This window comes from Antedon mediterranea, chromosome 2 (assembly GCF_964355755.1).
Source record: "Antedon mediterranea chromosome 2, ecAntMedi1.1, whole genome shotgun sequence".
Classification (NCBI taxonomy): domain Eukaryota; kingdom Metazoa; phylum Echinodermata; class Crinoidea; order Comatulida; family Antedonidae; genus Antedon; species Antedon mediterranea.
Genome location: NC_092671.1, coordinates 17906098 through 17933181, shown reverse-complemented (window position 1 = coordinate 17933181; position 27084 = coordinate 17906098). Strand labels below are relative to the sequence as shown.

Sequence of the window (27084 nt, the reverse complement as noted above, 5' to 3'; positions counted from 1 at the left end):
AATCATGCAAGTACGAAGAAATAAATACTGGCAAATAAATTTTAATTTAAAAATCATGATAAGTTTTTTTGTTTCGTTTTCTTTCTGTTTTTATGCTTGTACTATTATTGTTGCTCTTTTGGCGCTCCATGGAAACAAAAACATTGAGCATGGTGGGAGCTCGAGGAGTTACATTACAGTATATGTTATGCGCGATTTGAACGATTTGCGCAATTTGAAATTGCGCAAAAAAAATCCTTGCGCAATTTGAATTGAAACATGTGTTTCAAATTGCGCAAGCAACGTATTAAATTGCGCAAGTAATCTGCAAATTGCGCAAGGTTTTTCGACAGATTGTGAAATCATGCACACCCATATTTTATAGTAATTTCTAAGAATGATTCAAAATTAAACATAAATATCGCATTTCCTTATTTTAGTAGTGCAAATATTGTTATAAGTTAGCATACCGTCGAAGAACCGACGAAGGAAAACGAAGCGGTGGTGTTCCACCAGGCGGGCGCGGCGCGGGCGGCCGGCTATACTACTCTAGCCTAGCTAGGGTCTGGACTACTGATACTGACTAGGTTACATGGCCTAGCTTAAACTAATATTAAAAACTTAAAAAGTGAGTATTAAACATTATCTTCATTGAAATGGTCTTATTTATATAATAAAATACTAAATTTTAAACTCCTCTGCCTAGGCCTAGCCTAGCCATGTATGGGAAAATTTACAGTTCGTTTTCAAATTGCGCAAAGGTGTCATATTGCGCAAGAACTATCTTGCGCAATTTACAAATTGTGCAGCGCAATTTAAAATTGCGCAAAGATTTTCTTGCGCAATTTGAAATTGCGCAAGTTGATTGCGCAATTTCAAATTGCGCAAAAAAATCCTTGCGCAATTTTAAATTGCGCAAGAATTCTTTGCGCAATTTCAAATTGCGCAAGGATTTTTTTGCGCAATTTCAAATTGCGCAAATCGTTCAAATCGCGCATAACATATACAAAGAAACACATATGTAAAATCATCAATTTAAAGGATTTATTTATTTGTTATTATGTGTTTCTCTTTCTGAAAGTACTTATAAGTCCTAATTTTAAAGTGTGGTGTTCAGGATAAAGTTAGTCAACAAATTTGGAGTCAAAATACAAGAAAGGCAGGTGCGTAAGAAAAACATCCTCTGAACCAACACAATGGAGTAAATATATACCAACAAACAACCCGTCAAGTTTGTTTGTTGTAAAGAAAAAATATACATTTACTCAACGGGCGAAAATAATGTGAGTTTATCTATGTTTTGCGGTAGTATTAAATTATATTTATGGTAATAAATGAAACCTACTGTGTTTAAAATTATTTATGGATAAACAAGTATTGTTTTTAATCTGTAGTATATCTTAGTATTTGTAATCTTAGGTGTTGGGTCTTAGCTTTCGTGATCTTAGGTCTTAGGGGGTCTGAGCTTTCGTGGTCTGAGCTTTCGTGACACCCCTGCTACGAACGGTGTTGTGTTGTGATCGGTGGTGGTAGACGACCGGCGTGTGAAGTTGGTTTACTTATTCCTTATTCGATATTCAATTTTTGTTGTGAAGTTGGATCCAATCAAATGTATGGGGCGCAATATGTGTTATATTTTAATTAAATGATTTTATACTTACGGCTTAGACTAACTAGGGCTATGATTTATAGGGCTATAACTTCGTTATAAACGGCATGGACCGGGATGACGATACATGGGTTGGAGCGAGTAGGGTCCAGTCATTTCCGAAAAATACCACTTGCCCCGGTCCATGCCGTCTAGCTGCCATTTTACGCCATTTTAAAACGTTACTACAATTTAAAGTTTTTATAAAATATGCAATATAACCGGATGATATATAGGGCTATAATTACGTTATAAACGGCATGGACCGGGATGATGATACGTTGGTTGGGGCGAGTAGGGTCCAGTCATTACAGAAAAATACCACTTGCCTCGGTCGATACCGTCTAGCTGTCATTTTACGCCATTTTAAAACGTTACTGCAATTTAATTTTTTTTTTTATAAAAAATGTAATTTAACCACATGATTTATAGGGCTATAATTACGTTGTAAACGGCATGGACCGGGATGACGATACATGGGTTGGGGCGAGTAGGGTCCAGTCATTTCAGAAAAAAAACACTTGCCCCTGTCCATGCCTTCTAGAGCTGCCATGTTAAGCCATTTTAAAACGTTACTACAATTTAACGTTTTTATAAAAATGCAATATAACCGGATGATATATAGGGCTATAATTACGTTATAAACGGCATGGACCGGGATGACGATACATGGGTTGGGGCGAGTAGGGTCTAGTCATTTCAGAAAAATACCTCTTGCCCCGGTCCATGCCGTCTAGCTGTCATTTTACGCCATTTTAAAACGTTACTACAATTTAACGTTTTTTTAATAAAAAAAATGCAATATAACCGCATGATGTATAGGGCAATAATTACGTTATAAACGGCATGGACCGGGATGACGATACATGGGTTGGGGCTAGTAGGGTCCAGTCGTTTCAGAAAAATACCACTTGCCCTGGTCCATGCCGTCTAGCTGCCATTTTAAAACGTTAATACGTACAATTTAACGTTTTTTTTAATAAAAAAATGCAATATAAACGCATGATTTATAGGGCTATAATTACGTTATAAACGGCATGGACCGGGATGACGATATATGGGTTTGGGCAAGTAGGCTCCAGTCATTTCAGAAAAATACCACTTGCCCCGGTCCATGCCGTCTAACTGCCATTTTTAGCAAATGCAATTACTTGCGTGTGGAAGAAACAATAAAACATAATGAAAATGAAAGAGACAAAACAGATTTGAGGAAAAAAAACATTTATTGTTAAAAGCAAAAAAAAACAATACGTCTAGAACTGAGACAACGATACTTGGGTTGAGGCAAGCAATGTCCCCGGTCCATGCCATATAACTGCTACTTTAAGCAATATCAAATACAGTAGGTAGGCCTACTCAATTGTTTACATAACATGATTTAAAACGTTATACACATAAACGTCTAGAACTGAGATAACGATACTTGGGTTGGGGCAAGTAATGTCCCCGGTCCATGCCATATAACTGCTACTTTGAGCAATATCAAATAGGTACTAAATTGTTTAGTTATATAACATGAGTAAAAAACGTTATACACATAAACGTCATGAACTGAGATAACGATACTTGGCTTAACTTGCCCCAACCAAAGTATATGAGCAAAACCACACGATGATATAACGGAAGGGTGTATCCAATGATCCAGAGCCTCTTGAACAGTCGCTATTCTTCTGTCTTCTGGCATTCTATAAGGGAAAAGAACACAATTATAAAATGTTGAAAACATTTGACATTGTTTGCAGTGTGTTTACACCCTAAAACTGCGCAAAACCATTAATAACAATTTATTTACATTCGGACCGACCACTTTGTAAACGCCTAAGAGCGCACTGTTTCAATAAATATTGATAATTAAGCAATTCTGTCAGTATGTTTTAGTCGCGTGTGTTCAACGCGACTCTACAGATCACTCTATCGGTCGGTTGATCGGATGGTCGGTCGGTAAACACTAACTAAAATTTGAGCACGCGACTGCTGTATATTGCCTTGTTAGTAGTAGGAATGTTGTTTACGTGTAGGTGGTGTAGTTATTGTATAATTGTAACTGTGTATTGTTTGAATATCAAATCACTTTTCTGAACTTACCCTAACTCAACGGACGGGCTACGGATATTCCTTATCCTCTTGACACACAGAGGATTTGAACATTCAGACTGTTGGATATTTTATTGAAAGATGGACATATGTCGCACAAAGAAGTTGTACTCCGATCCAAAAGCATCAATGTTCTGCCGTTTCCGTTGTGTTAGTTGTATGTTGTGAACTTCACAAAGCCATCTGACTTTCGCCAACGACCATTTACCTTCGTTGCAATTGTTCACAATATTTAGCAACAAATTGCACATGTCACCTCCATGATCTTCTATGGTTTTGTACAGCATAGGAACATTTAGGATAAGCCTAGACAGTATAAGTAGCAAATTGTCTATAGTGCATGTGTTTTGTATAAAGCAATGAACACCACGATAGACAACTTGCCCACCCCATATTGGAATATTATTTGACATATGAGAGTCATTGCTGCAGAATGCATTTCCTTGGCTTTTACTCCGTCGTTTCCAAATTTCTTCCGGATTCTCTATGTCTTCTTTTCGAGGCTTCTTTACTGGACTTTTTTTAGACTTGGTTTTGTTCCTGGTAGTGGGTGTGGTTACTGAAGCGGATTTGGTATCTGGTTCATTGGATTTTCCATTTTTTCGGTTAGTTTTACATTCGGATTGTGATGCGCTTCCTAATTTACTTACATTTTATTTACATTACATAATTTACATTTTCTGTATTTAGTGGAACATTTTCCTGTGCCATCCGATTTTTATTATTTGCACGTCTTTTCTTTGGTTGTGGGAGCCCGTTCTTTGGTTTTGAGAAGTACTTTCCCGGCTTAGTTCTTCGAACCTGTTCCTGTGTTTTCCCCTTAGCTTTTCGTTTTTTGCTTTCTTTGAGATGTACTTCAGCTACTCTTCCGGTAATATTAAGGTATGATTTGCGTATGAAGTGTGCTGGTCGTAAACGTTGACGGTTTCCCCCGAGATAATCTTTTTTGACGTTCCCAAACCAATTTTCAATAACAGAATTTGTTGCTCTATTAATTACACATACTGGTTTGTGGCTTGCAGTTTCCTTCCCATATATTCTGTTTAGGTCTCCGAGGAACATTGCGCTCCATAGCGGGAATATATGCAAGAATTGGTCGAGTATAATCTTTGCTAGTCCTTCGGTGTAGTATGGATTCTGTTCAGAATCAACCGGTGTATGGTCATCGTTGACACCTTCGTAAACGTCATTAAATGTCACATACAAAGGCGATGATTTCCTGATTGTTGCAGATCGCTCTACATCTTCATCTTCATTTCTTCCTGCTTCTTGACATGCGTCTTCTGCTTCGCCACATGCGATGCTGTAGGTGTCTTGCTAATGAGATTGTTCATGTACTTAACTGATGCATCAACCGATGTCGACGCTGTTTTGGTGTTGAGTATAACACACAAATGCCTGAAAATTGTTGATGCATCTTCCAGTTTATACTGAGTTTGTAGTGCGGCGAAACAGTATAATACGAACTGTCTCTTCTTAATGTCAGTTGAAAGACGTTTTAATCTGCGCGAAACATCATGAATCATGTGTGCAGCACAAATGTGCGGATAGGTATAGCCTTTAATTTCATGAACGCTCCCGTGGGCAATGCGCCACGTTCGTTGCAAATATCCTTTGCAATCTTCTGAATTGAAGCTTCGCAAGACTGCTTTGATAAGGGCCCATGAATAGTCGATCTCAACTCGTCTTGGTACCACTGACGCCACAGGCCTGGTTCCGCTTACGGTATTCAGAAAACGCTCCAGAAAATGTTGTATTTCCGAGGCATGCTGGTCTGTGCTTATCATCTCGCAAACCGGAATACCAGCGCGACTTTTTTGGGATTTGGCATGACCAGTGCATAAGAGGCCTACAAAATTTGTTTGTTCTGTCCAGATACTTTTTTCATGATCGATCCAGTGGCGTCGAGGTGTAATGTTACAGGTTCATTCTTTAGTTGGTCCAAATACAGCTGCGCTTGTTCGTCAATCATGAGGTGGACTTTGAAAGGAAATATAGTGAAGTAGGCCTACTGTATATATCCACCATTAGTATACTTTGATAAAGGGTGTACATCAGCGTATACTTGCCTGACAATGTCCACCTCGTGACAGAATGCATCATGAAAATTTTGAAGGATTTTCCTTTCTGATATTATTTTTCGCAACACGCCCTGGGTGGAGCAGGCTGTCAAATTTCCAGATTCTTTCTCTGTTTGGTCATTTCTCCAACAGTTTTGAAATACCACATGGGTACTCCTGTTTTCTCCATTTCTCTTCCTACTTGTCGTCTACGCTCTCTCTTGATGTGTCTCTTTTCACCTTTTTTGCTTTCATGGAATATTTGTCCTTTTCGCTCCACAATCATCTTTACTATTCTCTTTACAATATTTTGATTGCTTCTTTTCAGTTGTGTTTTACCGCTTGTAGTAGGCCTACTTGCAATTGGGGATTGGTCTGTATCATTTGTTTTTGATTCCTGTTTCTTTTCATTTCTTTTCTTTTTTGTTGTCGTCTTCTTTTTCGATTCAGTTTTTGTTTCTATTGTACTGCTTATTTCTCTTTGAAATGTACAATCTGAACAAATGAATTCATTGTCAGGACTGTCTTCATAGCCCACACAATCGAAATGAAACCAATTGAGACAGTTATCACACTGGACATAAGGTCGCCTGTCATTGGGACGTTGACAGATGCAAAACAGCGGTGGGTTTATTTTCACTCGCTTAGACGAACTTTTTTTTTTCCTTTTCATCACATCAATCCGTATGGTATCATGTCGTTTCCATTGATTATATAAACATTTTCTGTTATATATGCTATTTTTCTGTTTGAGTGAATAGCAACCTTTCCCCATACACTATCTTTTTGTCTGTATCCTTCAACATCAAACAGTTTTATATTTTTTATTGAAGCGAAAGCGTCGACCACGGCTTCCATGTTTGTATTTTTACTCTTCATCCTAATGTCTGTGAATTAATAAAGTAATAATGTGAAGTCAGTTATTAAGGGCCATCTGTATTAATCTTGCACAAAACACATTTCGTCGTTGGCAGATCATGAAATGTATAGCAACTTATATAATAGAAAATATTGTTCCATATTCCCAACATTCTCATAACAATTTTGCGCCTGAAGATTTTAATTTATGCTTTTTAAATGTTTAAGAAATTTTGAATTTACATTAGCTAGATAATCAGCATTTTGATTGAATTTCACAGAAATAAGTGTCAACTAGAATTTAATTCGTGACGACTTATATATGATCTTGGTGATATAAGGTCATTTCACATAATTTTATTAATTTTTTAAATCCGCGCAAACGCAGCATAAATTTGACGCTTACATTATTACTCAGTTGTGCCTATTATGTTTATCTATACAGTGAAGAATATGTGAAATTGCGAGACCCATATATATTTTAGTTTTTTTGGTATGAGGATGTTATCAAATTTAAACCTGAAGATTACAATAATGATTTGAGCAATATAGGATTTGTGATTTCAAAGAAAATTGGACAGTAGAAGCGGGGTGTGTGCTCTTTTAAATGTGTATAACTTTGACGGAAGAGATGAAAAAGCAACTTTTTTAATTCAGCTGGCCATAAGATAACAATCGCAACATCTGGTAGGCACAATTTTTCTCGGAATACATATCATTTATCAACTTTCATAATAATTTAAAACGTCAAGGTCACCTTAAAGAGCTGTAAGAATATACAAAGTAGATGAAATTACGCGACCAAGGTTATAACATTTTTTTATTGATGACGTCATTAAAATGAAATTTGTGACAATTCATGATAAATGTAATAGGTTGAGAAAGCACATATTACATTTTAGAAAATCGGGCTCAGGTAAGCGAGATGCGCTCTGTTGAATGCGTTGATTTATAACGAAAGAGAACAAAATCAGAATTTCCATATATCATAACATTTTGTCAGTCACATCTACTGTCCAATTAAAAAATTGCAGCAACCGCTTATTCTTTAAAAATAATATAAGCAATTCAAAATAGGGTTTTTATACAAATTTGGCATTAAATGTCCTATTGGATGGAGAACGCACGTTCTTATAGTTCATAAAAATAAAAGCAATTTTATCATTCCCGTGAGGGTATGAAGAACATTAACTGTAAAAACGGACTTTTGCGTTACTTACGTGCTGTGCGCTAAACAAGATGCGTGGATATTTTTGAACGCTGTAATTTGATTAGATATTGATTTAGATCATTTTGAAGGGCAATTTCGCGTAAAAATGCATGCGTACACGAACAATTGTTTATGTTTATATATTTTCCCTTGACCTGAAGCTTTGTGTAGTCAATTTAATTGATATCTGCCAAGTCAAATGTCGATTAACTTGCTCTGCACCGTCACCTTTTAAATGGCGTCGGAGTTACACAACGTAGCATACGCGTGATTTTACAAATTTCATAGATTAAAAACTAAATGTCATTTGTTATGGACACAAAATATCAAGAACAAACTTTCTGTGGATTAAGAATGACGTGTTTTAGAGAAAATTAATTTCTGATCAATTTTCTACGCGATTCGTGATATTTTATAAGCGCGTACCTTTTTAGGCGCAATTTAATCTATGTATTATGTAGTACCGGTAACAGTACATTGTGAGGCCTCTGTATACCCATTTGACACAAAATATACAAAATTCGGTACTGAAAACATTAGGCCTTTCAAGTCATAATATTAATATCGTCTTATCTATGCGCAATATTCTAACGTATGACGTGTGATATGTCTGTTAGAATAACAAGCGGCATCTTAAGTAACATATTTTGCTTTGCTTTGTCTTTGTACCCACTCGCCTTGATATATGATGTTATTTGAATGAAACAATAGCTTTTTGTTGTTACCTGTCCATTTCAAGCCTAATGATTTTTGCAAAAAGCCATGAATTTAAATATCATAAAATGATTATATTATTACAATTAATATACTGTATATAAACCTTGACATAATTATTTTATCGTTTTTATTTGCGTTTTGTTTAAAATGGTATCTCAATTGAAATCAAGCAATTTTGCTGACTGTCTATAAATTTCATATCTATCAAAACGGCCTATTTACCCAAAATAACTGTTTGAACTATTTAGTTAAATCTAGACTAACATGACCTGCATAATACACTAAAAACGGCGTTTAGATTCTAAACGCATATAGCTTGTACCCACTTTTTCCACACGTTTAGCTCGATACATGTTTAGCTTTTCTATGCGTTTAGATTATAAATGCATAGCTTGTACTAGACTTGCCCCAAGTCTGTATTGTCTTTTTTTTAATTTATTTGTTTTTATTTCGACCGCGATTTTTGTCTGAAAATACAGACTTGTGAAACACGTATAGACATCGATTTGCAGACCGCAAACGTCCGATAAGAATGACGTAGGTTATCATACCGTATTTGGCTATATCGGGCGGGCGGCGATTTTTTTTTTCGTACATAAGTTGGGGACCCCCTCATGAAACGTCACAAAATAAACATGAATAATTCATCAGTTAAATTTTCTTGTTCCGTGTGCACCCAAGCGTATAGCAACAAGAAGTGATTACAGTAGTTTACACAAGTGCGGTACGATTCTAGGCCTATCTCCGCTGCGGTTGCCGCGTGCGATTTCATAATAGAATAGCGGCGTTTTGTGTGGATTGTCGAAATAATCAGCCTTTAGTTTATGGTGTGTTTAATATAATTTATTACTAAAGAATTACGTGTTAAAATTATAGTTTGCTATTGATACTATTAGGCCTAATTACTATTCTCTAAACCCATGTCTATTCTAGTAGTAATAGCTGTATTGGTGTGTGTGACGTGTGTGTTAGAGTCAGCAAAATTAAACAATAAACATTACACAAAAATACATTTTTTATTCTCGTGGGTCTAACCTTCCCATCTCATGTGTTCATATACGCGCAGTTCCTTTGATTACATGCATATTGTTTGATAATAAAATAGCAGAATTAAAAAAATACAGTACACAAATTATACACATTCTTTATTCTTGTGGGTCTAAGCTTTCTTTGGGCTATGTCCAATGAATTACTACTTGGTGTAATGTCTTGCCTTGCTGTCGATTAGCCTCGACTCGACACATTTTGCATAGTGGTGTGTGTGTGTGTGTGAAGAAGAGTGCGCGAAGGCAATCACGTGAATTGACTTAGAATCCTAGGCCGACTGTAAAAGTATCGTATCGCAGTTGTGTAATCACTTCTTCTTGCTATACGCTTGGGTGCACACGGAACAAGAAAATTTAACTGATGAATTATTCATGTTTATTTTGTGACGTTTCATGAGGGGGTCCCCAACTTATGTACGAAAAAAAAATCGCGGGCGGGCGGTATGTAAATATGGATTTCGAATCAACCAATGATCATTTTGTTTTAAAATGAAAAAGATCGAGTACGTACAGTGCTGAATGTACGATCGAGACTGTTGAAATATAAAATCGTGTTGCCAAGTTGTTTTGTTTACCTCCTTTGTAGGTCCTACTCAACTCGCACGTATGACCTGCCAAATAAAACGCCAATAAGGTAGGCCTACATACCACCACCACCGGCACACAACTGGATTCACACACAACAGGGCTACACCATGCCACTACACAGAACAGGACAGGGTGGAAATTAAATCAAATTATCTCCGCCTAATAAATGATCCATTCAATGTTTGATTTGCGGAGAAGCTAGCCTATCATATCAAGACGAGTTTTCATGTTCTTGGGGAAAATCCCATCAATGTTTACCAGACTACTATAGGCATATAAAATCATTTCTAGCCTTCAGAAACTTTCATCAATGTACCCAAACAAGTACACATTGTCTAAACGTAACATAGCGCATGCGCACCATCTTAGTTGTTGAGTCTTTGAAATTCTGAAATATGAATATTAAAATGAGTGAACGAGTGAGTAGCCAATCGCATGCAGCTGAAACTAGTCAACCGGATAATCTATGCACCAAGAATTCTCGGTGTCAAACCACGTGACTTTTGCGTGTTTCCCCAGCAGGCAGACGGAGTATCCAAACTAAAGTAATAGACGTATGACACGCCATATGTGCAAAAATATTTATATTTTTACTAATATTAAGACAAAACTCCGTCTGGAGCCCCAGACTACGCCGGTGTGTGACCGAGGGAAGAAGCAGAGAACATGTTGATATTTTTTTTAACCTACGAAAGCACATTAGTGCCGCCCTTACACAGAAAGGAAGTGCGCAGTATTCATAGAGCGCCGATTGTGTCACATGCATGGATTTCAAATTCAATATTTTCAATAACAGTGCATGCAGTTCGCGTGACATTTTTATAACGTATGAACTATTTCCGGATTGATCACATGGTCAATAAAATCTTATTTATGGCAAAGTTCACTATTGATTTAACCTCGGTAAATGGCATTTTTATAATTCCATTACTAGAATGTACCAGGGAGTTGTTATTAAATAATAACAGCAACTCCCTGAGTACGATAAAATAGAGCTTACATTAATATAATAATACCACAAACTAAAATCTACTTGATTTGAGTTTTTTCATTGGACGTCCTAAACTGCAGTGATGGGATACACCTCACTACTCACTGAAGGAAACCATAATTATGTACCATTGTTTTGTAATTAGTTTTTGTTTCAAAAAATAAATCCCTCAAAACAGGAGAAGAGCAATAGCCTACTTTTAAAAGAGCATGTTAAAAGCTTGATGTACGGTCATGACTTCATTTCTCTAGTTTTTAAAACCGGCCCTAAATTCAATTGTTGTATAAAGTTAAAAGTTTCACTAAATCAAGTTTAGGCCTACTGATGATCAATGAAACAGAAATTATGCGTAAAGGAAACGTTCAATCATTTAAATCTGTATTCGGAAACGGAAGAGACGAAGTGGCATATAATAGCATAATACTTTTCATTGTCATAATCACTGTTTAGACTGCAGTTCAATCACAATGGCGAACAAGACTTTACTATTTCTCTTTCTGGTTGTACTCATCTCAGTGGGAACATGTCACAAAGCAGGAAAATCTTCTGCTGGCAACAAAAGAGGTTTGAAATGTTACGTTACCTTATACTAGTATAATATATAGTCAATGATTTGATCAGTCTTATTATAGCTGTTTTTATCATATTGTTTCCAAAAAGTTAGTGTTGTTGATTATAAACTAGAACATAGGCCTGCATTTACTCTGACTGTATTTTGAACGATAGATCTTTGAAATATTAACTAGGCCTAAAGCAGTTATCTATGATTAAACATTGTGACTGCAACGATACAGTTAGGCGTATCACTACAGTAATACTAATGTTGTCCTTTTTTTTTAGTTTGCAAGTACAAGCAAAAACAAATATCAAAATGTGACGATTCTGGAATGCGAACGATTACTTTAACTAGTAAAAAAGGAAAAAGATCAGGTCAACGATGTCCAAATAAGGTGATAACTAAACAATGTTCTGACGCTCAGATCTTGGCACAAATGAAAAAAGAAGACAGGAAGTTGGGTAAGAATAATTTTTGTTGTTTTCCACGTTATGATGACAGTAACAATAGGCCTATATATTTTTTTTATTTGTCAACAGAAACTAACGGTTTTGTGTGTTTTTTGTAACATACTTTTAAACTATTATTTTTCTCTATTCTTAATTTAATACAAGGATGCAAGTATTCAAAGGGTGTATGGGGAGTCTGCAATGTAACAAGCAACCGTCGACAACTCACTCAAGCGCTGTTAAATCGAGACAAGTTAGAGGAGGGCTGTAGGCCTCAGAGAGTTATTGTGAAACCATGCAAAATCGGTGAATATACTTTTATAAAGAGAGCATTTATTTTTGCTTTTATGTTTTGGATTCTTCACTCATTGTTTATTTTAACTTTATATAGATAGTTTTCATTTGTTTAATTGGTAGATATTTTCTTAGTTTCTCTATATCAATCTTCTCTTGTATCGGCGGTACCACCCGATTCTGCATGTTGTAACTAGACACACCTTAACTGACTATTCCTTTGATGTGTTGGATTCTCCATACACTCATTGTTTATTATAACTTTATATAGATCATTTTAATTTTTTTAATTGGTAGATATTTGTTTTTATTTTCTATATCAATCTTCTCTTCTATCGGGACTACCAACACCACCCGATCTGTATCTTGTCATTAAACACATCTTAACTGACCGTGGCAAGTCAAGGTTCGCTGCGGGTCACGTCCTGGTATTCCTTCATGTTAGTGTCAAATAATCAAACGTAACCAGGCTAATGTACTGTTATTTAAATAGCTTGTAGATATATACATGGTGAATGGAGTGAATGCGACGGGGAGATCAATAAGAGATCAAGACAGCTAACTCTTATCGAAGGAAGTCCTGCCGACTGTCCAAAAACTGACGTAAAAACAAAAAAATGTACATCCGCAAAGGGAAAGGGTATGCTGTTGAGTTTTTTTTAAACGAAAAACACTTAGAAACATTAATGGCTCGTCTCGTGTTACAGACAGTCATCAATGATTTGGTGGAGAGAGCAAGTCAAACAACTCGCTCAAACGCTGTTAAACCCGAAACAAGGGCTGTAGAGTTGTATGAAAAATTGTAGTGGGGAACCTAATGTTCCAAATATCAATTCCGTGATGAGATTTTAATGCTCAAGTTGAGTTCTTGGCAGTTTTGGAATCCTTAGGATTAGCATATGGCACCCATAATTGTTGATGATTAAATACATAAATTCATACATTATATTATATACGTTTTTAATGGCTATCTTGGAATCCAATATGGTTGCCATATGCTATTACTGTATTATAAATTGTACCATTGGACTGATTTATCTCAATATTGTAAGATTTGTCACACAAATTTACGTTCGTACATGGTAGGAGCTACTATCAGTTTTGAGTAACAAATGGTGGACATTTTGAAATCCAAGATGCAACTAAAATAGGGTCGGGAAAAATTGGCCCCCAATTGCAATGAATTCTACTAGTCCTGAGGATTCCAAAACTGCCAAGAACCCAACTTGAGCATTAAAATCTCACGGAATTGCATTAGGTTCCCCATTATTGTGAGTATGCATTGGTCGCGGGTGACTTAAGATGTTACATGTACCGTTATGGGTAGCCACACCGGTCGTGGGTTTTTGATACTCAATGTATAGCTATGTGTAGGCCTAAACCTTATACCTTACAGTGTTTTATGAATGAATCATTGTGAAATTTATTCTTTTTTTTTTAGAAAAATGCTTCTACAGTAAATGGTCTAATGTTGGTGAATGTTTAGACGGGAGAGTCACAAGAACTAGGAAAGTGCTAGCTGGTGGTGACAGATGCAACAAAAATGTTTCACAGTCAAAAAAATGTATAAATAATACAATCGCCTAAGTGTGCCGACCAGATGAAACATTATCATATTAGATATTAGAATCGTTAACTTTTTACCAAAAGAATCACATTTAAATTTGAAATGTATGTCCGAACGTTTCCATTTTATAATGCCGAATTGTACGGGAATGTAATAAAGGTAGCTATAATGGCATAATTACTGATGTGCAATTTCAGAACTTTATTAGGCTATCATAATATTACAAAAAGCGGTAAATTGCTTTCTCTGTATTACGTATAAAAGCGTACCGATAGTAAATTATATATAATATAGGCCTACATTATATTGTCAATATAAATAATTTAATAATTATGCAGGCTGCAGAGAATAGGCCATTATAACACACCTAATTCTATTCTTGCAATTTGATTGGTCAATTCCTTTGGAATTAGCCTTATCTAACGAAAAAGTGATATCTAATGGGGACTTTCTATAAAAAAAAATAAGAATTGTTTCCACGCGTTCGGAAAGTACAAATTACGTCATGAGTAGGGCAAACATCTGACCAATTTGAATCATGAAATATTCTCACCATCTTCATACACATTATATATCATTATTTATACTATCATTCAATTTATGGATGCTTTTAAGCAGAACCGAGGGACTCCGAACCGGCCGGGCACTATCCCTATTTCTCCTCCATTCAAAAAAGGTGGCGTTCCATACGATACTGTTCCCACGAATTGCATTACGCCCTCTTTTCTTCTCGTACTTAGGCCTTGATCTAACTAACTATTGTTAGATTACCTTGATGCGAATAATACTGTCAGATCGATCTTTTTGTTCACATAACAATAAAACACATGAGGTCTAGGCCTAGCCACGAGAAATGGAAAATGAGCAATTAATTCCCGTGGTAGATTTCTCAGCTTATAGTCTCGATAGGGATCAACCAGACCAGGAAACATTTCAAGTACTGATCCAAGAAGTTTTTAAGGCATTTTCAACTATTGGTTTTGTTTACCTCGTCAACACAGGGATATCTCGTGAAGTTGTAAGTTGTCTCTGCGTGAAGCAGATCAATCTGTTTTAGTAGGCCTACTACCTGTATAATACCAAGGCAATCTACACATTCTTAGCTCCGGCTGTGACACTAGTATCCAAAATTGGATCGATATCCAAAATTTTCTCACAAAATTTTCTGAATTGCTTAATTGGTTTTATTAAATTTCTTTTTAAGGTCAAAGATGCATTTACTAAATCTGAAAACTTTTTTAAATTACCAGCAGACCAAAAAAAACCTTTTACAAGAGAAAAAGACAACTTTGGTTTTGTTTCAATTGAGCTTGAAGGGTATATATTTTTTTGTCTATTTGTTTTCTTATACAATAGTCTAAATAATAACAAAATAGTTGAAATAAATGTTTGGAACTGTTGTTCATTTCACAGACTGAATCCAGAACGACCACATAAGGATCTGAAAGAAGGATTTAATTATGTTCCATCCACCATAAGTGCAATTGAAAAGGTAGGTTCAAATAGCACCTCATTTTATGTTTATTATTTTATTTTTTTTTATTTTATTCAATTTCCAGGTAACATACACAAATCATAAACAAGGCACGGCATCATTCAACAAAACAGAACAAAGTACTATCAGCACCTGCGGGTAACCAAAAGTGGATCAGTTCAAAAGAACTGCACTGTCGAGTGGCTTTCCCAACTAATAGTACGAAAAACGCAAAAGACATAAAAACACAGTGATAGTCTAGATGAATTCGATATCAGTAATACATTTTTTCAAATCCCTTCTAAACCCCCCAAAGTTAAACAGGACTTTGTTACGAACTTCATGCGGGATACATTCCCATATTCGAGGAAAATTAACAAACAGGGAGTATTTAAATGCATTAGTTCTAGCATACATGTGTTTAAAGGTGAGCGACTCTGGATACCGAGAATTAATTGTAAGGTATTCAAATATATCAAAATCAATTAAATTATGCAAACACTTAACTACAAAAATTATACTATGAAATTTCATTCTTTGAACCATATCTGGTAAATTTAGTATCTTAAGCCTGTCAGTGAAATCGCCTTCAACACACAATTTAGTAACCCGTCTTAATGACTTGTTAATAGCTATATTATGTTGTTTTTGATGTGGATCCCACACAGGAGCACCATATTCAATAACAGGTCGACATAGTGCATTAAAAAGTCGTAGTAAAATTTCGGTGTCATTGTTAATTGTTGTACATAGTTATACATAGTTAATAAGTTAACTTATAATTAGACAAATTACAGTTGCAAATACAACTCATTTATTGATAGAGCACTGTACCTGCATATAAAATACCCTCATACTTATAACATACAATATGCAAATTTCAGGCTAAAAAACATGGCATTTCACCAAAGTTTTTGGACTCGCTTCATTTGTTATTTACCCAAGCAGAAAGGTTGCATCAACGTATAGTAGAAGTCATGGGAAGAGGTTTAAATCTTCAGGTAGTTCATACAATATCATTTAATTGTATATATTATGCAATACATAAAGTTTTATAGCAGTCATAAATGCAAGTTCAAAATAATATTTATATATGAGAAAGTTCTCAGAATGGGTAATTATTTCTTATGTACTAATGGTATTGGTACTTGGCCATGGCAACCTTCCTGATTATAAAGGTTTGGCTTATTATTTTGTATGATTCAATCTAGGCATTCTAACAACAGGATGCTGAGCTCCGGAGATCAAAGGGTTTTTCTGTGGCTGAAGTTTCCGAATGGCCAATTGGCTTCCTCAAATGTTTGGTTATCAGACACAGCGCCATGTAGAATATGTGCATAGTACAGTACTGTTGGTATTTGTTGCAGCCAGACATAAGATCAAAGGACTGTTACGAGTTCCTATCTTGGCAAGGCGAGCTCAGCATCTTGTTGTTAGATTGCCTTCATTCAATTGTTACTTTATAAGTTTAATGCAATTGTAAAGTTCACCAAAAAATGAATAACATTGTCATTAGTCACTGTGCCAGGCTATTTTATTTCTAAGGACCCCATGATGTTTGTCAAAGCCCACAACTTAATTGGCAGACAAGGAAATGGGTCTACTTTACGCTCACTTTTCTATCCGCCAACCAGCGATTACCCTACAAAAGAGGGCCAAGTACGATGTGGGGAACATTCTGACTATGGAGGGATTACATTGCTATTTCAAGACTCGCATGGGGGATTAGAGGTAAAGCTTGGTTTCGGATAGGGACGCAACACAAAGACATAGACGAAACTCAAGCGAGTTGACCAATGACAAGCGACTGAGTTCGAATCCATCGCTTGTGATTGGTCAAATTACTTGCGTTGCGCTTAAGTCCTTGCATTGTGTCCCAATCGCAACCAAGACAAAAAAGGTGCAAAACAATTCAAATCCCAAAATAATATAATTGTTTATAACATACTTAATAAGGCATTTTTATGTAGGTAAAACAACGTAATGGAAATTATATTGCTGCTAAACCTATAGAAGATGCTGTGGTTGTGAATATTGGCGACCTGATGCAAAGATGGACTGCAGATAAATTGGTGTCTACGGTGAGTTTTAAAAAGTAATGCTTAATTTTGTAGACTTCAGAGCCACTTGTGTTTAACATACTTGCCTTCCGATTACAATGTCCATGGTTGGCATTTATCAATATACAGTGTAGGCAAGTTTTTGGCCCCAGAGTTCAATCCTGACTTACAGTGCCAGGGTTGTAACTCACGTGTCTCTCAACTCCACTCCCTAAGCCTCAAATGAGACTCAATAAATTAAAAAATATCCATCCAGTAAAAATCCATATGAAAAAATTACTGCAAACCGTACTTTATGTTTTTAAGGTGGTTAATTACAATATTTTCTCTTTATTCATTAGAAACACCGAGTTCTTATGCCATTTAGTGAGGAAGGAACCAAATTTGTTCGACAGTCAATTGCATTTTTTGGTCACCCAGATGACGAAGAGCAGATTGTGTGCATTGATGGCAGTAATAAGTATCCACCAATCGGAAGTAATGAATATCTTCAATATAGGTTTAGCCTTACTTATTGATCCTTTTGTGATTCCACACATGGTCTTAAAACAAATCATCATTACACAGAGAAAGTTGGAGCACAAATACATTGTCAATGGATACAAAATATAATATGGTATTTAAATACAATAATGAGCAAGACTATATATATCTCTTTGAATAAGAAGTAAAATTGATAAAATGGTGGAAATGTTGAATATAAATATTCAGTATAATATTATGGGATTAAAGTAAATAGGCCCAAATAAATAGCTAATATAATATAATATAATATATTACTAGAGTTTAAAGTTTTAATGCAGGGATCTAAAGTAACAGTATTGAAATGATATATGGTTGTTGTTGAATATGCCATTTTAATGTAACATAATAGTTATTCACACTTTGTCCAAAAATTGGATTGAAAAAAATGTCAAACAATGTGTTTTTGGTTAAATTGTTTTTATTCATATTTTACTACAGATTGTGAATAACTGCAAAATTACCAAAGTCCGATTTTATTTGTTTGGTGGAAAATCGGTTTTTAATGAATTTGAATGCATTTTATCATATGTTTTGTTACTATATTTAACATGGTGAATAAAATATACATAATAGTTTTAAGGATTTGTATATTCCATGGTTGTTATGGTTAATATCTTGCATTTACGGCAATATTATGGCATAGGCCTACCTCAGGATAATCATCAATGACTACTGTATGTTGGTTATTCTGTCTTTCTCTCCCTCATTAAATCACTCTTTCCGTAGACTAAAGCAAATCTCTTTAGATTGCAATTTTCCTTCATTAACTTTATTTTTTTTAATTACTTACAAAATCAGGGACGCGCTATTCTTTTTTGTCAACGAAACATAAATTTGTATAAAAACAATCTGTCTAAAACTATTGGAATAGACCTTTATTGGTATGCAGAACAACAATACAGATAAGAAAGGAATACGAAACCAAACACTATAATTATACAGCAACACACTATGACTTGTAATAAAGGATGATATTTAAGCACATTTAAAAGTAGAGTTTTAGAAATGACTACAAAAGATACATATTTGCACTTTGTCAAGCATGTTTTTTCCTCCTGAAAGTATATGTAAATTGGAGAGTGTATTTGGAGACAGGGTATTAGTTAAAAAAACAAATACTGTATAGGCACAATTTAATTGTAGATTGTTAAATCGAATTATCCCTACCAATAGTCGATTATGTACGGTGCATATTACTAGCAAATACAATAATTGTGACGACTTAGAAGTTGAAAAACGTGTCTAGTTAACGAGAAATTTTGGAGAATTAAAATATAGATAACATTTTTGAAAAAAAAAATAATGGGAGTAAAAGCACTTTTAAAGAGCTTATTCTAGGCAGTGGAAATTACACCAAAAAAAGAAATAAAAACCTATATAACCTACATTTAAAAGAGAAATTAAGAAACTAAACCACCTAAATATAGAAAACAATTTATGGATGCCAATATTTGTAGGCAGCTTCATATTACTGGCCCGACGATATTTGTCTTGACTTTATCCTAACCGGATGCATGGATATGCATGTAAATAATTTAGTGTGTTTCACTTCGTAATAATAATCGCATCACAATCGCCTCTTAACAAAGTTTTACCATCTCCACTGTTATTAGGTAGAATAATACTTTTTAGATATTCAATGATTTTACTGTACAGTGATTTTGGTACATTTTTCTTAAGATAAGCAGTTTGTGTTAGGGACTCAATGAGAAGTTCCCCTTCATTGGACTCATCATCAAGACAACCAGTAGCATCCAGGTTGATATGTATACGATGCTTGACATAATTTAATTGGTTGCTTTTGAATGCGTTTTCAATTTCTTTCGTTGAGGCTGCCTGTACGCTGTTCTTGAGTTGGGGGAATGTTCTGATAGTCATTGCCATACAACTGTCATCTATAAACAAAACACATTTTCACGTAAACACCGTAAAAAGCATTTCACATAAAAAGTTACTTTAAAGTAATGTTCTACAGTAGGACTAATTAAACTGAAAATGATAGTTAAACGTAAAATTAATTGCAAAGCCTTTTCAAAAAAAAAAATCTCTTCAATATTTTTAGACAAGCAGATTTCCCATTTGGCCTACTATTTACACATTTATTTAATATTGTCAAGTGGTCGGCCTATTATGTTGTTTTTTCCAAAGTATATATTATAATAATAACATACCACACTCAAGCATTCCTAATATTATACCGCCATCGTCCAGAATACCTTTCAGATTCCTTAGAACATCTTCCAAATCTTCAATAAAATACATTACATGGAACAACATAATAAAATGGTACTTCTTCAATGGTTGATCTTTGGTGTCCCGTATGAACTGCTGTACTGTTTGTTGTCGCCATTCAAAAGAAACTCCATCCAGACTCTTTGCTTCCGTTGCGACTAAATCTTTATATTTATTAATATGTGAAAGATGTGGTTCCACGACTGTGTCTTTGACTCTAGGCCATCTCTTCAGCAGCTGCTTCAACACGTTGATTTCATCCTTACCTGTTAAACAAAATATAGTAATCATTTTTTTGTTTAAAAAGCAATGATGAAACTATACGTTTTTACTCATTTTTTATAGAAATAAACAAAAATTGATTTAATTTGACGACGGAAGATGAAAACTGTTCTAATTTTTCTACAATTTCAGACTTCCTTACCTGCTCCACTGCCAATTCCAAGTACATCCAGCTCTTTATCGTCTTCTAATTTTATCTCTTTAATAATTTTATCGGGAAAATATAATTTAATCCATTCTTCTTGCACTACAACATTGTTGGTCAGTTTGCAATATGTACCATAACACTCTTCATACCTTTGGTTAAAGCTGATCAATGGTTTCAGCGGTGACTTTTCCATTCTAAAGGGAAAAAATCGTCCGTGTTTTAAACTTTAGTAAGGGCTATTAATCTTAACTTGCATTCATGCCTACTAGACCTACATAGTAAAGTTTAAAAATATATTGCACAAATAATAGACAGGTATTACTTACCTTAGGCTTGTCAATATGTTATCACGACGAAACTGTTCTATGACAGATGTTAGTGGGATATTAATAATCAATTCATCATTAAACAATCTTTTTTTTAAACAATTTATACAAGACAATAAAAAGGTAATTTGACAAAATTATTATTACCGTATACATATTAAAACATGTTAAGTTATCATCATTATAATAATAGACCCTGTAATACAATTCTAATTATTTACTTTTATTTTGGACAAATTTGCTTTCAATTTTACAAAAAAAATGTTCTATGACAGATGTTAGTGGGATACTAATAATCAATTCATCATTAAACAATCTTTTTCAAACAGAACTGCATATAAATTATACAAGACAATGGCGGCCGAAGTCAAATAAAAAGGTAATTGCTTTTTGACAAATTTATTATTACCGTCCATATTAAAACATTTAATTTTATCATCATTATAATAAATAGGCCATGTAATAATCTAAAATTCTAATTTTATTTTATTTTGACAAATTCTTTTTTCATTTTACAAAACTGTTTTACATAGTAGTAGGAATGATCAAAATGTATAACCGAAGACGAAATTAACTTATAGATTCTTAGCTGATATAAATTTAACGTGTTCTTAATAAATTATTAAACTAATATGAACGTGGCTTTGGGGAAAGAAAAAAAGTATGGTTCAAATTGCATTATCCTGCATTCACTTTACTTTAAATCATCTATAATTTTGTATCAACAAAACTTGCATACAGATGACAATTCCCCTGTCTGTATGGGTACAGACATCTCAATGACAATTCCTCTGTCTGTATGGGTACAGACATCTCAATGACAATTCCTCTGTCTGTATGGGTACAGACATCTCAAGCCTCGCTCGGTAATACAAACATACCAATTCAATTCAAAATTCTTTAATCATCCCACACAGGGCAATTCAAATAAAAAGGTCTGGATTGAAATGATCTTAAAAAATATACAAATATCACAATACACAGTACAGTATAACAAGAGTACAAGTTCGAGAATTTAGGAGTCGGATGGCCACTGGCAAAAACGAATTTATTTTCCGATTTGTTCTACATTCTGGGCAACGAAAGCGACGCCCATGAGGCATGAGCTCGAAATCACTGAACAAGGCATGGTTAACATTTTTTATGATAGCTTTACTTTTTTCTAGAGTTTGCATGTCACAGAAAGAAGATAAGCTACGAAGTTGACAACCTATTAATTTAGAACCTAAGTTAACACTTCTTTGTAGTGAGTTTCTCTCTTTGACCTAAGACTAAAAAACCAGCATATAAAGGAAAAAGTTAAAACGTTCTCAATAAAGGAATTATAAAAAATCCTAAGAATTACTTTAGGCCTATCGACATTAAAATGGTTCAGCTTCTTTAGCAGATAAAGTCTCTGGTGTCTTCTTTACTATACCGATCGGATATACCATGCGAATATAGCTATATACCTAGCCGGGGTTCCAGACGGATTTTTTTCTTAATATTAGTAGAAAGATAAATATTTTGGCACATAAGGCGTTTCATACGTATATTACTACATACAAAATGTTAATTTTTTTTTTTTTTATAATTTCATTTCATTTATTCCACATTTATTTAGTCATCAATCACATCATAATTGCAATACAACAAGGATCCTGCATTACAGAGCTGTAGCTTCGTTTTTTTTGTAGGACCCTTTTACATATGAACAATATAAGTAAGTATAACTTAACAGCCATTTCCCATAAACAACGTGTTAATCAGCATATAGTGATAAAAAGTATTTTTTGACCTGTTTTTTTAATACATTTATTATGTTTCTTTAAAATAACCGGTTTATTATCACCATTATAAGTGAATTCTTTCTACAATTTTGGTCCATAGGCCTATATGTGTATAAACTGTGACTGCAAGTTAGTCTTGTAAAGGGAATTTCGAATTCAGTTTCTGTTCTGAGGTTATGAGTAGGCCTAATACTGTCACAGTAATTAAACATATTTAAAATATGATGTGGTAATTCATTAAATTTTACTTTTGCCATAAATCCTATGACGTTTACTTTGTGAATATCATAAACGTTTAATATTTTGAGTTCTTAAAAAGTGGCTCTGAGGCTTGCCTGAGTTTAGAGAAGGTGATGCATTTTACAGCTCTCTTTTGGAGTTTTAGTATTACCTCTAACGTGCTCTTGTATGTATTTCTCCATATTAAGTTACCATACTGAAGGTGAGGTAATAAGGTGTTATACAGACTAATACGGACTTTATGATGAAAGAATTCTCTTACTTTTAAAAGTATACCAGTTGCTCTAGACATTTTTTCCTAATAAGCTGTATGTGATGTTTCCAGTTAAGATTTTCGTTTAAAATTACACCTAGAAAGGTCACATTTTCTTTTCTGGTAATAAAACATTATTCATTTTTATTTCAAACTGGTTTTTGTCAAAGTACTTTTGGGTAGTTCTAAAACAACGTTTAGTTTTGCTGACATTCAATAACAGCTTATTTGCTTTAAGCCATACGTTTATTTTTTCTAGTTCAATATTCATAACATTGTTTAACATTGTAGGGTAATCTCCCCTTGTTATACAAGTTGTGTCGTCGGCAAAACTTATTATATCTATATAATACTTCTATACAATCTCTTCTGTTAATATAAAACAAAAAAATCGAATAAATTCTGTGATAAAATGGGTAAAAACCGCTATTTGAACCTTTGAGTCCCCTTTATAGCAACGGCGAAAATGTCCAAAATATGGTATTAAAATCCATAATCTTTCATTATTAATCATTAAAAAAAAAAATTATTTAAAAATTCTACAGAAATAGCCATCTCAGCATAAGGGAATCCCCAGCACATGTTGCTGTTACTGTACCTTCATTTACGATCTGTTGTAATCGAACAAAAATCGTCCGTCATCTCAAATTTACATATGTACCGTAAATTTTCTATATGCTTTTAAAACAAATACTTTCACACACATTTCAAAGTTTGAACAACTACTGTTCCTTCATTTTGTATTCTGTTTGTCTGAAATTTGCAACAGATATCCACAAACAATTGTTCTATTCAATTAACTAACAATTGACTGATTACCTATTACCACTTCTAACATGGAATGGATAATTAGCATATATGTAATTACATTTGATCAAATTAAAATATTATTTTAGATTGTTACAAGTAGTGTATTTCCTTTTTAGTTTATCAAATGCAGCTTCTGAAGAGCTTTCCAATGATACCAAACTCAAGGGTGTGGGACCTTGTTAAGCCAAGATATTGCTGCGAGAAATATTTACTAATTAAGCCGGATCGTTAATTAGCTAATTAGCATATGACCTGAAATGACCCGAAAATGTCATTTCCGGTTCATTTCAGGCCAAATGGGATCAAAAAATTCATTTTTGTCAATTAAAACAATTTTTAGGTAAATTGGGGGATTGCCACCTTACAGAATACAAAAACACATATAATAAGTAAATGATTAATTTGACTTCCAATTATTGTAACACGTCATTAAAAGAAAAAAAAAATTGTACATAAAAAATAAACAGAAAACAATTTGTCTCAACATTATACCATGACTGTCAACAGCTTACTGAACTAATTATCAGTGTGAACCGAGTTAATTTAATGGTTCTTTATTAATAATTTGTGAAATATATCTTTTGAAAATAATTATGCCTATTGTTGAGGCCTGATTCCTACTTTGTAATAACAATCACTTCACAATCGCATCTTAGTTGACTTTTGCCATTGTCACACTCAGGCAAAACAATTCTTTTTAGATACTCAATTATATCGTTATACAGCGAATCAGATGCAGTTTCCCTAAAGAAAGCAGTTTGTGTAATAAAATCCACGAGAAGATCACCTTCTTTTGATTCACCATCAAGAAAACCGGAAGCATCCAGGTTTATTTGTATACGATGTTTGACAAACTGTATTTTGACTTTTGCCAACGCTTTCTCAACATCTTTTGTAGATACAGCCGATACATTCTTCTTAAATTGAGGAAATTGTTCAATACTCCGTGTCACAGAACCGTCATCTATAAAAAAAAAACTTTTCAGTAGAAACGTATGCCTATACAGCTAGACATTATAAACACGTGTAATTGTACATATTCGACATTAACAAATTGAGAGGAATTATTACGTACCGGTACCGGTACCTAATAATTCGTACATAGGCCTACTGTGTTTGCTTTTTTTAAACTTTGCCATTATCCATTATACGATTACCCTTAACATAAATGTATAAAACATACCACTCTCCATAATTGCTAGGATCATGCCACCATCTTCTAGAATACTCTTCAAATACTTTAAATCCTCTGCTAAATTTTCAAAGTAATACATCACATGGAACAACATTATAAAATGGTACTTCTTTAATGGTTGGTCATGGTTCTCCTGTCTGAACTTCTGTAGATTTAGTTGCCGCCATTCAAAGGAAACTCCATTCAAACTCTCTGATTCGTTTGCAGCTAAATCTTGATATGCATTAATATGGGATCGATTCGGTTCCACTACCGTATCTGTGATCTTAGGCCACTGTTTAAGTAGTTGCCTCAAAACTTGACATTCAACTTGACCTGATGAAAGTAAAAGAGGAAATTGTACCGAGAGGAAACTCTATTCAATAAGAAGTGGCCTATATATTAAAACAACGAGACCAAAAAAATACATTCTATCAATATTTTGGTAAAATCAATATTAGGCATATTTCTGATGTTTTTGACATTTTTTTTCATCCGTGAACTAGTAATCTATAGCAGAACGAAAGAACTAACATGGACGATCAAATCAAAGGAAGAGAAAATACGTATAATGGGCAGACACATGATCAAACTTTCGATGGATATTCGGCGACGAAATTAGCTTTGACAGACCAAAAACTACCTGGATAGTGTTAAAATGTGCTCTCCTTGTACAATGAATGTTTCCAATAGCCTACTGGTCATTCACCTATAGATGATAAGTGAAAGTTCCTGTTCTAAGAAATAGATGATATACCGGAACTGTCCCCAGACCACAAAGCAATCCATCATTGCTTTGCTCACTCCTTAAATTAGGATAACATTCTTCTATGTGAATCACTCTTCCATATTTATTCCTACTGTGTAGATGTGTACTTTGTATAGTTTATTACAATAAAGTTATTATAGTTCTAGATAGAACATTTTGTATCTGCGTCAAATACTGTTATCGATATGGCTCACAATCCTACAATCTTAACAGATAGGAAACATTCAAAGGTTAGTGATAATGACTGACCATCGGGCCATCGATCAGAAAGTGAATCATGGAAACACATATTACTTAAGACAAATGTCATAACATAGATGATGATGTAATAACCTATAATACAATTCAAGTATACAATTTTATGTCTAGGCCTATTCTACTAAATTTCATTTAGGAAAATGTTTATCCTCCAATTCTCCTTACCTGACCCACTGCCAATCCCGAGTACCATTAACTCCTTTTCCTTGTCTACTTTTATATCTTTCATAATTTTCTCAGGAAAATATGAATTGATCCAACGTTCTATCATTTCAACGCTTCTGTTTAGCTTACAATATACAAGATATGACTCTGCATACCTCTTGTGATTACTGATTAACGGTGTCAACATTGATGGATTGTCCATAACTTCTATAGTTTGAGAACAAGTACTGTATTGATAATAATATGTGTTGTTATAAGCCTACCCGCAGAAATAATTTAATGATTATATAATCTGAAATAATTATACATGTGTAAAAACCACTACTAAAAAAAAAACTACTGTGACGATTTAGGCATGAAAAAAAGTCCGGTGACGGAATTTAGGTCTAAAATCTGGCTTAGTAAATTCTAAGAGTTAATTGAGGTGTTTTTTCTGAAAATAATCTCATACGGAAACTTGCTTGGACTGAGATGATTAACTGATCAAAAAATAATGCAAGCTGTCACAAGTAGGTCACGAAACGTATCTGTATAATAGTGGG

At 34.3% G+C, this 27084-nt stretch overlaps 4 protein-coding genes across 5 annotated transcripts; 2 read left to right on the top strand and 2 right to left on the bottom strand.

Moving 5' to 3' along the window:
* Positions 1-3: 3 nt before the first annotated feature.
* LOC140040635 (uncharacterized) lies at positions 4-14301 on the top strand. Of its 2 annotated transcripts, XM_072086711.1 has the most exons (7): positions 4-178; positions 1085-1142; positions 11642-11755; positions 12032-12208; positions 12362-12502; positions 12984-13130; positions 13932-14301. In XM_072086711.1, exons 1-7 carry the CDS (start codon positions 5-7, stop codon positions 14075-14077), a joined length of 957 nt encoding a protein of 318 aa, XP_071942812.1. In that variant the 5' UTR covers position 4; the 3' UTR covers positions 14078-14301. The 2 variants fall into 2 exon arrangements, with proteins under 2 accessions (XP_071942812.1, XP_071942813.1); XM_072086712.1 differs by lacking the exon at positions 4-178 and having other exon boundaries at positions 1141-1262; positions 13932-14292.
* A 447-nt stretch (positions 14302-14748) lies between these two features.
* LOC140040636 (uncharacterized) lies at positions 14749-18695 on the top strand. Its single transcript, XM_072086714.1, has 7 exons — positions 14749-15075; positions 15262-15374; positions 15471-15549; positions 16416-16532; positions 17077-17262; positions 17502-17612; positions 17933-18695. Exons 1-7 carry the CDS (start codon positions 14911-14913, stop codon positions 18107-18109), a joined length of 948 nt encoding a protein of 315 aa, XP_071942815.1. The 5' UTR covers positions 14749-14910; the 3' UTR covers positions 18110-18695.
* Positions 18696-19661: 966 nt separating this feature from the next.
* On the bottom strand, positions 19662-20971 carry LOC140039326 (histamine N-methyltransferase B-like). The gene is made up of 3 exons (XM_072084930.1): positions 20773-20971; positions 20288-20614; positions 19662-20011 (listed from the first exon to the last, which is right to left on the bottom strand). Exons 1-3 carry the CDS (start codon positions 20969-20971, stop codon positions 19662-19664), a joined length of 876 nt encoding a protein of 291 aa, XP_071941031.1.
* A 3669-nt stretch (positions 20972-24640) lies between these two features.
* On the bottom strand, positions 24641-26744 carry LOC140039325 (histamine N-methyltransferase A-like). Its single transcript, XM_072084929.1, has 4 exons — positions 26543-26744; positions 26322-26452; positions 25360-25726; positions 24641-25140 (listed from the first exon to the last, which is right to left on the bottom strand). The coding sequence occupies exons 1-4, from the start codon at positions 26742-26744 to the stop codon at positions 24794-24796; spliced, it is 1047 nt and encodes a 348-aa protein (XP_071941030.1). The 3' UTR covers positions 24641-24793.
* Positions 26745-27084: the final 340 nt, after the last annotated feature.